General features: G+C 48.6%; 1 protein-coding gene across 1 annotated transcript in view; it reads right to left on the bottom strand.

Moving 5' to 3' along the window:
• Nucleotides 1-211: 211 nt before the first annotated feature.
• LOC135828514 (krev interaction trapped protein 1-like) overlaps nt 212-13,276 on the bottom strand; it is a 29,224-nt gene continuing 16,159 nt past the window's right edge. The window contains exons 21-29 of the mRNA XM_065340958.1: nt 12,193-12,417; nt 11,605-11,741; nt 10,341-10,404; nt 9,536-9,583; nt 2,821-2,909; nt 2,323-2,391; nt 1,704-1,843; nt 1,288-1,341; nt 212-783 (exon numbers count right to left, since the gene is read on the bottom strand). Of these exons, the coding sequence (XP_065197030.1) occupies nt 713-783; nt 1,288-1,341; nt 1,704-1,843; nt 2,323-2,391; nt 2,821-2,909; nt 9,536-9,583; nt 10,341-10,404; nt 11,605-11,741; nt 12,193-12,417 (897 nt within the window). The 3' untranslated portion in view covers nt 212-712. The remainder of the gene's footprint in view (nt 784-1,287; nt 1,342-1,703; nt 1,844-2,322; nt 2,392-2,820; nt 2,910-9,535; nt 9,584-10,340; nt 10,405-11,604; nt 11,742-12,192; nt 12,418-13,276) is intronic.

Below are 13,276 nucleotides of genomic sequence, written 5' to 3'. Positions count from 1 at the left end.
TACCGACTCTGACATGAAATCGGTCGACTGGGTAGGACCTAGATCGACCTATACCCACCGACACAAATTTGTCGGAAACGCGTTGCAACAACACTGTCCACACCAGGCACTCTTCGCACCGAATTTGAGGATTTTTTTCCTACGATTCCACAATCGGCTGAAAAATCGGCCTAGTGTAGTGGGGACCAGTTATTAGGGTAGACAGGGGAGCTGCAACAACCGAGAGTTGTATGTTTCCGACTTCCGGACGGTAAAGATGAAGTGAGAAAGCATTTAGTTTTCAAGTTTAATAATAGGGTTTGTCGCGCCTTAGTTTATACTTGTAGTTTATACAGGCGTCACAAAAAAGCAATGAAATGAACTATAATGAAATTCCGGGTTTCCGAATTTCGAGATGCAACATTCTTTTTAAAATTAATGATAGTGTTGGACTAGTTGGCCTAACTATGCAGACATATTTTATGCCAATTGGAATACTAATTGTGAAATGTCATGAGAATACATGAATGACTGAATGTACATATACTTTCAGTGCATGTATTATGAATATTGTTCATTTCTCAAATCCTAGCCATTACTATTGTAACGCTTGTGTTACCGCAGCATTGGTGTTGTCATGGGGATGACTGATGTTGTTGTCATGGTAATGATTGATGCTGCTATCAGGTGATGATCAAATGCTTTGATGTTGCCAAGGTAGAGAACTACTTGTCTAGCTGGAAATGGGTGGTGGCATTGTTTCCCAGGGCTTATCGGCAAGGCAACCGGTCATGGCCAGCCAATCTGAGCAGCAACATGGTGGACATGTGAATGTAGACGTAGACACACACACACACACACAAACACACACACACACACACGTGCATACATCACATCATATCACACAAGACGGAAGCACCGTAGACGTGTTCTCCAAGTGGAGAACAAAAGCCACCCAAGGAAAGCTTGAAACATAAGACTACGGTATTCTGATGCAGTATCGACATTCTCCCAACCCACGAGATGAGAAGGAAAAGACTCAAAGGAGGGAAGGAGGCTAGAAAGAATGAGGAGAGAGAGAGAGAGAGAGAGAGAGAGAGAGAGAGAGAGAGAGAGAGAGAGAGAGAGAGAGAGAGAGAGAGAGAAGAGGAGAGTGGGAGAGAGAGAGAGAGAGAGAGAGAGAGAGAGAGAGAGAGAGAGAGTGAGTGAAGGAGACAGACAGACAGATAGACAGGCAGGGCACACAGAAAAACGCACACACAGTGCCCCCCCCCCCCCCCCCGGTGGCACCAGATCATGACTGCTTACCAATGTAACAGTTGAGCTGTAGATAGCCGGACGTTGTACACAGAGCGTGTAAATCTGTAAAGCCGGTCAGGACATAACACAGCCAATAGGCTTGTTTTAGATGTACATACAAATGTGGCTTGCTCAACACTGTTCCTGTCCATTACTACTACCTTTCGTAAGCCATTTTCAATATAAATTGCACCACATTACGTGATTCGTGTTTCACCTATGGAGTCAGCACTCTAGTCAGGTCATATTTCTGCACTTTCGTTAGAATCAAGGTTTTCTCCCTGGACACTACTCAGCGCCTGTAACATCAAGAAACGGTTTCTCTACGTGTTCTGTAAGTTATTGGGCTCATCCAGCAGTGCACAACTACATCTGAAAGTTGTGACGCGCACTCTCAAAAGCGTGCAGTTCGGTGGCCTACTTACCGCTCAAACACCGCTCAATATTTCCCGAGTGTGGTAGATGTATACCGGTGGTAGCTGACATGTGCTCCAGTAGCTGTGAGAGGTGGTTGGAGGAGAGCATTCCTGGTGTGGCTTCCACCGTTTGGAACATCTTCACAGCCCTGCGGTTGCCATAGCATGATGGACATTTACATTCAGGTTCGGACACAAGCACATGCACACACAGGCACGTATGCACATACGCGTAGACACACGTGCACACAAACACACACATTTCAGGTCAGTGACTGTAAGCCAGTAATATGTTCCACAGACTGATAAGATAGCTGAGCCGGAGGGCAATTTGCACTGTGGATAAATGAGACATGGATCAGAGCACCACAGATAAAGTCATCTCCTTGTGAGAAGGCACCAATGCCTGTTTGGTTGAACGACTATAAATAAAAGCACAACAGCAGCAGCAGCACCACCACCAACAACAACAACAACAACAACTTTCTCTTATTGGTCTTACTTTCTCCACAGGCCATCGTGAGAATAAAAGATTTCAAACAACAACAACAACAACAACAACAGATCAATGCAAGCTAATATGAAAGAAGTGCAACGACACATCGTCAATCATTACGCTCTTCAGTACCTCTGACGACGGCGCACAGCATCGTCATCTAGTAAGAACAACCATCGGCGTGACGACTGAGAAGACCACCTGTAGTGGAGAGGAGAGACCATACATGATATCCAGGTTCACGGAACCACTACCAATAGTCCCAAAAATGGAAGAAACGTCTGAGCAATTTCGCCAAATACGGATGAAATGTGTACAAATTGTAGCACGTACCGGTATACGTGTAGAGGCATGACCTCTGACATCACATGGATAATCACCGTGGTAAGGTTCACATTATTGTTCTCTTGTCTACAGCATTCGACAGCAAACAGACTTTTCCACCAACCCAGCTGCTCCACAGGTAACCCAGCCTCCTATAAAGAATACCTGATCTAGGGGGAGGGACTCTTAGATTTCCTCCCTTTTTCATGGCCCAAAACAAGAAGAGGGGAGGGGGGCTACCCCCCCCCCCCCCCTTGGCTAGAACCCTGGTGTGTGTACTGTACATGCATGTATGTGAAATCTCACCAGAGAACCAAACGCCTGAAATCCACCGGCTCATTAGCCAGCAACATCTGTGCCGCTTGCATGTCCTCAGGTTCCATGAATAGACCAAGCTGCCAGGAGTAATGAAACAACAAACAGAAGAGAGCACGTGAATAGGAGGGCTACCATGAAATACCCATGTTTCTTCATACCAGCTGTCCACAGTAACTCGGAGCTTGTGTAACATGTTGCACATGTTCCGTTTGGCGTAGTAATATTTCCACTCTTGATTGTAGCTATGAATGTGACTCTACTTCATGACATGTATGCATACGTCATTTGTACACACTCACAGGCACACACGCATGCGTATCTTTTCGCTGGCTCGCTCTGTTATGATGCTGGTTTTTCCTTTTGCTTGGAGAGAATGTTTTGGACTTGAGAGTTGCAGTTTTGATCTCAACGTCTTGTCATGGTTGGAACTGGTGCCTGGCTGGGGGCTGGGGAGTTTATGCTCCTGTGAATGTAATTGTAACCTCAGGCCAAGGTTACACGTGGTGGCAGCGAATTCGAATTCCACGTCTTGTGAGAGCACGCGTACCAAAATTATTTGTGGAAGACTGATCGTGTAGAGATGGCTCAGCAAGGTGGCGCTCCTCCGCCCCCTCCACCACCACCACCGGGCCCAGCGCAACAACCAGCACGTCCACAACAGCAGATGCGGGTATGGGCCACGCCAGAGAAATTCTCTGGCGAGCGCAACGCCGACTGGACGTCATGGATTGGCCATTTTCGCCTCGTCGCGAATGCAAACAACTGGACACCGGCAGACCAAAGCAGGTACATTGGGTTGTACCTCACCGGCCACGCACTGTCTTACTTCCAAAGTTTGGAAGCCCATACGAGGACAGGCCCATTCGACCAGCTGCTGCAGGCGTTTGAACAGCGATTCGGCGACGCAAACTTCATCCCCACGTTCAGAGCAGAGCTGCAGTCACGCCGGCAAATTCGTGGCGAGTCCCTGTCGGATTTTGCGGAAGTCGTCCGCAGGCTCAGTAGACGGGCGTACCCCACGGTAGCTGGAGCAGTGCAGGATACCCTGGCGCGCGACACCTTTGTAGCCGGCCTTGACAGCAGGGACCTGCGCCTGCATGTTCGTGGCACGGACCCACCAACATTGGATGATGCACTCCGACGGGCTATGCATTTTCAGTGCATCCTGGAGGCAGACCAGCAGCAGCAGGCAGCTAGCCCAGTTATATGTGCGGTGCAATCTCAGCCCAGTGACCCTACACTCAACGCCCTGCTGTCGAGGATGGCAGCCCTGGAGGACAAGATCTCCAGGCTCACGCTGGAGAGGCCAACTAATCTGCATCGGAGTGGAGATGGTGACACCAAGCGGTGCTATGTGTGCGACAGCACAATGCATTTCGCACCTGACTGTCCGCACCAGAGATACACACCGGCTAACCGTGGTGGTCACCGGGGTCGTGGACGCGGTCGGGGAAACTGAGCGTCGCTGACAGCCAGGGTCCGCCGTCAGCAACCTCCCCAATGGACCCATGTACCGGTAAGCAGAGTGAACCGTGTTCGGTGTGTCATGAGGCTGTCTGCTTACCTACTGAGACAACTTGTCAGGCCTGCACAACTACTCCAGCCGAGTGTCCAGACAGCTCGATTGTCCTGCCTCTGTCGTGTCTTGCAACACAGTCCGACAGCACGGTGCAGATCCAAGGCACGGTCGAGGCTGTACCAGCCAACATGCTTGTGGACACCGGCAGTTGCGTAACGTTGTTGAGCACCAGCTTTGCTAAGTCTCTCTCTCATCACAATGTTCATTTATCTATCTCACCCGTTAATACTGTTCTTAAAGCGGTAAATAATTCTTCTGTCCCTGTGCTCGGGGAAGCTGTCGTATTGTTAGCAACTGGCAAGCTTGCTGTACGCCACAGAGTCATTGTTGCTGACATTATGCCCGATGTGCTAATCGGCATTGACTTCTTGCAATCTCATGGCTGCACAATTGATTTCGGTCGCAACATGCTCGATGCATGCGGTGTCGATGTACCCCTAGAGCCCACCCATAATGCTAATCCTGTAGTCTGCCGTGTTCATCTTGCTAATTCGGTTACTGTACCAGCGTATACACAAGTCATTGTTCAAGCTCAGCTGCGTACCGATGATAATCATTTACCTAGCTCTGCTGGTTTTGTTTCACCCTCAGAGAAGTTTATTTCCAAGTTTAGCACTGCTATGTCACGTGTGGTGGCTACTCCTGACTCTGCTGGCCGTGTTTGGATTCGCCTACAAAATTTTCTTCCTCATTCCACAACTGTCCCGAAGAATTATCAAATTGCTGAATTTGATTCTGATATTTACATTGACGATGATCTCAATGATTCGCCTACGCATGCTGCCTCTGTTGACGAGCATAGCTGTAGCGCAGTACAGGAAGAGAGCTGCTCACCTTCCGAGCCAGACGATCTATTTGACTTACGTCACCTCGATCCGCAAGCGCAGTCTGCTATAGCTACTGTGCTCAACGACAATGCCGATGTCATCTCGCAGGGACAATTCGACCTTGGGAAGACTGATGTAGTAACACACAACATCCAGACTACATCTGATCAGCCTAAGAGACAGCCACCCCGCCGAATTCCTCTCAGTCAACGAGTCGAGGTAAAGCAGCACGTTGATCAACTGCTTGATCATGAGATTATATCTCCATCCAGAAGCCCTTGGGCTGCTCCGATAGTTGTCGTACGCAAGCCTGACTCATCTATCCGGCTATGCATCGACTACCGGCAGTTGAACAGTATCACCGAGAAGGATGCCTTTCCCCTTCCTCGTGTGGATGATGCTATCGACGCTATGGCTGGTGCACGCTACTTCTCTACCTTAGATCTCGCAGCTGGCTATTGGCAGGTGGAGATAGATGAAGCTGCCAAAGCTAAGTCGGCGTTTGTGACACCGTTCGGATTATTCGAGTGGAACCGTATGCCGTTCGGCCTGTGTAACGCACCGGCAACTTTTCAACGCCTCATGAACCGGGTCCTTGGTGACCTAGTACCCAATATCTGTCTGGTCTACTTGGACGACATTATCGTGTTCTCATCAACGATTGAGGAACACATGAGTCGTCTGCAAACAATATTCAGTCGTCTTCGTCAAGCTGGCCTCAAGATCAAGCCCAAGAAGTGCTCACTGCTTCAGTCCTCAGTCACGTACCTGGGATTCTTATTCTCAGAGCAAGGTGTGGCACCGGATGCAAGCAAGTTCACGGCTGTTCAAGACTGGTCATCCCCAACATCACTGAAAGAGGTGCGTAGCTTTGTTGGTTTCGCATCGTACTATCGCCGCTTTGTGCCACATTTCTCAGAAATTGTAGAGCCCCTGAACCGTTTGTCCCAGAAGAATGCCACTTTCAACTGGACACATGAGTGTGAACAGGCATTTGCTGAACTGAAGTCCCGACTAGTCAAGTCACCTGTTCTAACATATCCTGATCCTGCAAAGCGCTTCATCCTGGACACTGATGCGTCAGATCTCGCCATGGGAGCTGTTCTCTCGCAAGTCAATAGTCACGGTGAGGAAGTAGTGATTGCCTATGCCAGCAAAGCATTAACGAGATCCCAACGTAACATGGGCAGTACACGCAAGGAGCTGCTTGCTGTTGTCACATTTACTGCACATTTCCGCCATTACCTACTTGGAAATCAGTTCACATTGCGAACTGATCACAAAGCGCTCATCTGGCTACATTCGTTCCGGGAAGTGGACGGTCTTCTAGCCCGGTGGATTGAGCGTTTGGCCGTCTTCGACTACGTCGTCACACATCGGCCCGGGAAGCAGCATGTCAATGCAGACGCCTTGTCAAGACTCCGCTACCACAGCCCGGCTACCGCAACCTCACCGACGCCAACGCCCGAGCAGAGAGTAGGTGAGCAGAATATTGTTGTCAATCACCTGTCTAGCGCTAGTCCTGATAGTAATCCTGTAACAGTCAATGCTGAAGTGTCGCCACCCAATTGGTGTGAGTCTTTCACTGTTGAAGAGTTGCGCAGAGCTCAATTAGAAGATGCAGATGTGAGTACAATGATCGGCTGGCAGGAGGCATTACTTGACAGGCCCCTGCGTAGTGATTCTGCCATGCACGGTGCGTCTATTGCATTGATACGATTATGGAGCCAGTGGAAGCGTCTAAGACTGGTTGATGGAGTGTTGTACCGGGTTTACCACCCCGAGAATAGCGACACACCGTACCTACAATTTGTTGTACCACAGTCTCTGCAATCCCGCATGCTTCAGTCTGTGCATGCTGATGTCTCTGGAAGCCACTTAGGTATTGAGCGAACACAAGACAAGCTTCGCAAGCGGTGTTATTGGCCCTTCATGTCGTCTGCAGTTAGTGAATTTTGCCAAGCATGTGATATTTGTGAGAGCCGCAAAGCACCGCTACCAAAGGCCAAAGCCCCGCTTGTCCAAGACCGCCCATCATTCCCGCTAGAGAAAGTTGCTATTGATATTATGGGCCCACTGCCTACTACGCCTAGCGGTAACAAGTATTTAGTCGTCATTTGTGACTATTTCACTAAGTGGCCAGAAGCGTTTCCTGTACCGAATATTACTGCTGAAACAGTAGCACATGTCCTTGTTGACGGCTTCTTCTGTCGTTATGGTATTCCATACCAGCTGCACTCTGACCGTGGTGCGCAATTTGAGTCGAGGTTATTCCAGCAGATCTGTCAGTTGTTGGATATCAGAAAGTCACGTACAACAGCATACCGGCCCCAGAGTGACGGCTTAGTCGAGAGGATGAATCGCACACTTGAGCAAATGCTGGCTGCTCACGTCGACGACCACCACACCAATTGGGACCGTCATCTGCAACGTTGTCTGCTGGCCTATCGGTCTAGTGTGCACTCCTCGACCAAGGAGACGCCAGCGATGCTCATGTTAGGTCATGAAATACACCTGCCTGTTGATGTGATGTTTCAGTCACCAGACTCTGAGCGCTCCCATGTGAACACGTATGTTATCAACTTACGGCGCAATCTACAACGAGCGTTCACGCATGCCCGTGATGCTGGAGCAACAGCTCAACGACGGCAGAAGGCCCACTATGACAAGCACGCTAAACAACCGAAACTCAACGTTGGTGACATGGTTCGGTTGCATTCTCCTGCCGTCAAACCAGGTACGACTTCCAAGTTCCATCGACCTTGGAAAGGCCCGTACACTGTGCTAGAACGTGTTGACGATGTAGTACTTCGGATAGCTGACAAATCCGGCACGACCCAGACTGTTCACGTTGACCGTCTGAAGGCTTGGACTGGCTCTGATCTGCCTGCAAGTGCCAATGAGCTCGTACCGAACTCGCCTCCGACTTCTATTGCCGACTACATGCCTGATGTTGAGTATAATATGCAACCAGTACCAATCCCGGCTCCAGTGCAGGCGCCACCTGCACCAGTAATTGCTGCTGCGCCGGTGCCGCCACCAGCCGCAGCACTGAATCATGCACCTGTGCCTGTTGTGCACCACTATGATCTGCGGAACCGTGCAAACATTCAGCCGCCAGCAAGGTTTGCTCAGTGAGTGTCTATGACTGTACAGTGTGATTATTGAGAAATTGTACATTCTTAGTTCAGAAATACACATATTTCACACAGTCCTACCTGTTGTTAGGTTAGTATGAATAATGTCGAGCATTTCACTTGCTGTTTCACAGTCCACTTACATAGCATTAGTAGTTTCTAAACTTTCCATTATACCTCACACCGATTAACTACACTTGTACCATACTTGCGCCACACTATTTCACTTTCCAGTATTTAATTTTCTCATGTAGAAAGCTATCACGGATATGCTCTAAGCTTTGTAACTTTCGGTCACTATCGTTCCCTCTGTAACGAGGGGGGAGGTGTAACATGTTGCACATGTTCCGTTTGGCGTAGTAATATTTCCACTCTTGATTGTAGCTATGAATGTGACTCTACTTCATGACATGTATGCATACGTCATTTGTACACACTCACAGGCACACACGCATGCGTATCTTTTCGCTGGCTCGCTCTGTTATGATGCTGGTTTTTCCTTTTGCTTGGAGAGAATGTTTTGGACTTGAGAGTTGCAGTTTTGATCTCAACGTCTTGTCATGGTTGGAACTGGTGCCTGGCTGGGGGCTGGGGAGTTTATGCTCCTGTGAATGTAATTGTAACCTCAGGCCAAGGTTACACTTGCCTTCAAAAGATACAGACTAGAGTAATGCTGAGAATCGATTCAGGTTAGTGAATCGTAGCGAGGTTCCAATGTTCAAGATTTCAGCGTCTTCATTCTTATTCTATGCTTGTACTTTCACAAAGTAAAGCCTGGTTTAAGTGACCACCCCACCGTGCAAGCAAAAGCGGCCGTTAAAGCCAGGTGGTCTTTAGAACCAGGTCCCACAGTGTCTGTGTAGAACTGTCGTTGCACGGAAAGACGGTCGTTACGAGCAGGTGGTCGCTAAACCCAGAGGTCGCTTACACCAGGTTTTAGTGTACAGGTGTGCTGTGCATGCAATGTTACATGACAAACACACCGGCACTTTTAAACCTTTGCTTCTAGCCTGGCACGTTTAGGACAGATGTTTGTTTCCATCGAGCGTTTATGTCAATAAATTTTGGTGACTTTCTGGCCTGGATGTTATTCGAAATTGCACCACCTATCATTAATGCTCTCTTTACGAAGGCTTTCCAATCTCCAGGACATTACTTACCTCAGTACAGAGATTGCTCCACGCTTGCAAGTGCTGGCCAGGCGAGGACTGCAGGAGAAAGAAAACAATTACTACATTTTCTCCAGCGGAGGACGGTGTAGACAGTACGTATACCATGGAGAACAGACCCAGATACAGCAACACATTGTTTAGCTTGTTGTGGGGGGGGGGGGCTCCTTAATTCCCTACTGTAGGGGAGGGGGGGGGGGGGTGATCTGATGTCAAATACACGAGGTACAGTGGTCCCTCTATAATCCGGCACCATTTGTGCCACGAAAATCTGCTGGATTAGGGAGGGTGCTGGATTAACAAATCTGATCTACTGCTGCAATGTGCATGAAGAGGACATTTGGCTACTGAAAATTGTGCCGGTTTATCGAGGGTGCTGGATTATAAAGTGCCGGATTAGAGAGGGACGACTGTACTTCGTAGCGTTGTTTTTTTTGTGGGGAGGGGGGGGGACAAAACCAAACCAATGGCATTGGGTGTGTTACACACATCCTCTAGAATCGAGAATCGAGATTGAAGGTGGTCTTGCCAACACAGGCCATAGGCATGCTACTGACAACTACTTCCCATACCCATGCATAGTTGCGTCCCTATTGCACAACCAAAGCATGGTCAGGGTTGCTTTACTGAAAATGGCTTGGTCAAAGCCTTGACCAGTCGGGCAGATGGCTACTGCATGGCACAAGAAGTCAAACAAAAGAACTATTGTACTGCACCCCACCCCCCCCCCCCCCCCTGTTCTGCATAGAATCAGATCAAAGCCATGACGTGATGCTGGACACACAGGCTAACTAACCTGGGAGTATTTCAAGCTGATATCTCTTGCCAGGCAAGAGATGGATGACTGACTTGGTGTTGACCTGTGGCATCAATATATTGTAGCCATACGATAGGCAGGAAGGCAGGCAGCCAGGCAGCCAGGCAGGCAAGGCAAGCAGGCAGGCAGCCAGCCAGGCAGCCAGGCAGATGGATAAACAAGCAGATTGACAGTTAGAAAGTGTGCCTCATCACATTGTATAGGTTTCCCTAGAGAATTCATTGTCACGATTAGAATATTGGTTCTTACACATAACAAGTTTGATCACGGTGTGCAGCTGCCTGCAGGATATCAGCTTTGCAAACATGCCACCAATCAGCGCTACTTCTATTTTGCTACTTCTGTTTGCCATCGTATTCCCAGACATCCCTCTGCCCAGTTTATGTAGCCGCCCATTCTCATTTCTTCTCCAACAAGATGGTGGTGATGGTTGTTCTAGTTCGCAAATCCAAATGGAAGTTTCTTCCTGATAACAAGGCAAAGGAGAGGTTCGGTTAGAGAGAGAGAGAGAAGAAGTGTATGTGAAATGTATATGCGTGCACATGTGTGGAAAGGGTAGAAAGCTGGGGGTTAAATGGCATGGATCCAGTGTGTGACATGCAGGGTCGTAGCACTGAGATTTCAGGTGATCCGGCCAAACGAGATACTTGAACGGAAAGTTAACATTATTTCAACTAGGGACTGCCTGCTTTTCAACCCAAGATCTGCATGTACCGGTGTGCATGGATTGGGTAGGTCAACCGTTTCGAAATATGGTCTGGCCATGGCCTGAGTGACCGGACCGGACCGGGTGCTACGCCTTGGCGTGGTACCGGCTACTGTTGCAGTACAAAGAACAGGCACATCAGCAGCAGTTACAAGAGCATCGAGAGAAGCATGAGTTCTCTGCATCGAGAGAAGCATGCATTCTCTGCATCGAGAGAAGTATGAGTTCTCTGCATCGAGAGAAGCATGCATTCTCTGCATCGAGAGAAGTATGAGTTCTCTGCATCGAGAGAAGCATGCATTCTCTGCATCGAGAGAAGTATGAGTTCTCTGCATCGAGAGAAGTATGAGTTCTCTGCCATTTCGCAACAGTTACAACAACTCAGAAGCTGCGACGAACTCGGCCACTCAAAATATTTCGAAACCCAGCCAAAAGCGTAGTGTGGAGAGGTGGACAGTTTCAAATTAGTTACAAAAGCATTGAGAGAATTGAGCATACGTTATCTGTCATCCCCCCCCCCCCCCCGCCCCGACTCACCCCACTGTCTGTGTGATGCGACTGCGGCTGGATACCTCTTGATCGTAGCGACGGCGCCACTTCTGCACCTCGGCCGCAGGAACGGCCGGTTGCTTAGACCAGGCATCTTGTGCACTCTGTCCAGCCTTGGATGTTATCTAGACAGGGCATCAACACATGGAGAATGTGATCACTCTGGCAATTCCTCTCACGATCATTATCAATATCATGATCACTATCACACGTACACGTATACAATGGCAAGCATGTATGAGAGCAGTCACTACAACCGCAACATGTGCACGTCTACGAGGTTGAGTAGCCCAAACAAACGACAGCACAAACCGTATTCCCTGAATACAAGTCGCACCTTTTTACACTAAATTTCTCGGGCAAAGAAGCGGGTGCAACTTACAATCGTGTGTGACATACTGTGTCTTTGTGCTCCGCCCATACAACACAGCAAGCAACAACAGATTTTCATGGCCAGTGGCTGTGCATGCATTAAAGCAATACGGCTCAAATCTGAAAAAAGGGGGCGTGACTTATAACCGTGTGCGACTCATCATCGGGGGAAATACGGTTGTAAGTGTACAACGCATGCATTACCTCCGTAAACTTGGCGTTGAGTTTCAGCAGCAGCGTGTCGACGAGCGCCACCTCGCGTATCTGCACCTTCAGCTGTCGTGCGTCTGTCACTGCATTCAACGTGGCGGCACTGCTGGGTGTGGTGGCCGGTGACGGGCGTACGGCGTTCTTGGTCATAGTCAGGTGACCAAGTGTAGAGTCTGTGCTCCAGGTGATGTGGGAGAAGAAGAACGAGCCGAGAAACACCTGTATGCAAGCAAGCAGGGGGCACACAGCAGTAGTGACTACACCCAATTTCCAAACTTGCTTCTATTGCTTCGAATTTTGGTCTCATTCGATTCTCCCATGCGTAGTACATAGGCAATCTGCAAGTATTATTCAAACCGGCCCGGCCTTTCTTGAGTTGTAGTGATTAGAAGTGCGCCAAGTCGGATTCTCCCATTGGAAGTATAGAAACTTGTTTCCAAAAATAAGTGTCTGGGTACGAGGTAGTCAAGTCACAAACAGCACAAAGGGCACTGGGGTTGACTATAGAGGGGTTCTGCAAGTGGTTTCATGGCGTGAGTCAGCGGATTTTGTAATGCGCGCCAGGTGTACAGCGTGAATCAGCGGATTTTCTAATGGGTTCTGTGTATGCAGCGTGAGTCGCTAGTGCAAGTGCAACGCGGTGCCACAACTCCGCTAAAGCATCTCAACATAGTTAACTGATGATGTAATCATAATTAACTGATGATGTAATCATAGTTAACTGATGATGTAATCATAATTAGCTGATGATGTAATCATAATTAACTGATGATGTAATCGCATAAACAAAATAGGTATGGCTCGTCTGAAGGAGAATTGGGCACTGATTCCGATGAGCTATGTCTCGAGCCGATCAGAGAAGAGGAACCGTGTCAAATTTCATAAATAACACCTTCCATATTTGGAAATTGGGCTGGACGTGCGTACTGATTAGCTGTCACCATGCTGTGCATGCTCAGCAGTGTAATTGAATGGAAGAACACAATAGCTTTGGTGTTTTGCAGCTCTATTTCGTTCCCTAACGGTAACCAAATCTAGATCTAGGAATCCGTGGAGCAGGAAAGTGACACATGTCTTC

Source organism: Sycon ciliatum, chromosome 12 (assembly GCF_964019385.1).
Source record: "Sycon ciliatum chromosome 12, ocSycCili1.1, whole genome shotgun sequence".
NCBI lineage: Eukaryota > Metazoa > Porifera > Calcarea > Leucosolenida > Sycettidae > Sycon > Sycon ciliatum.
Note: the sequence above shows the minus strand (reverse complement) of the source record. Positions and strands in the feature narration are given on the sequence as shown.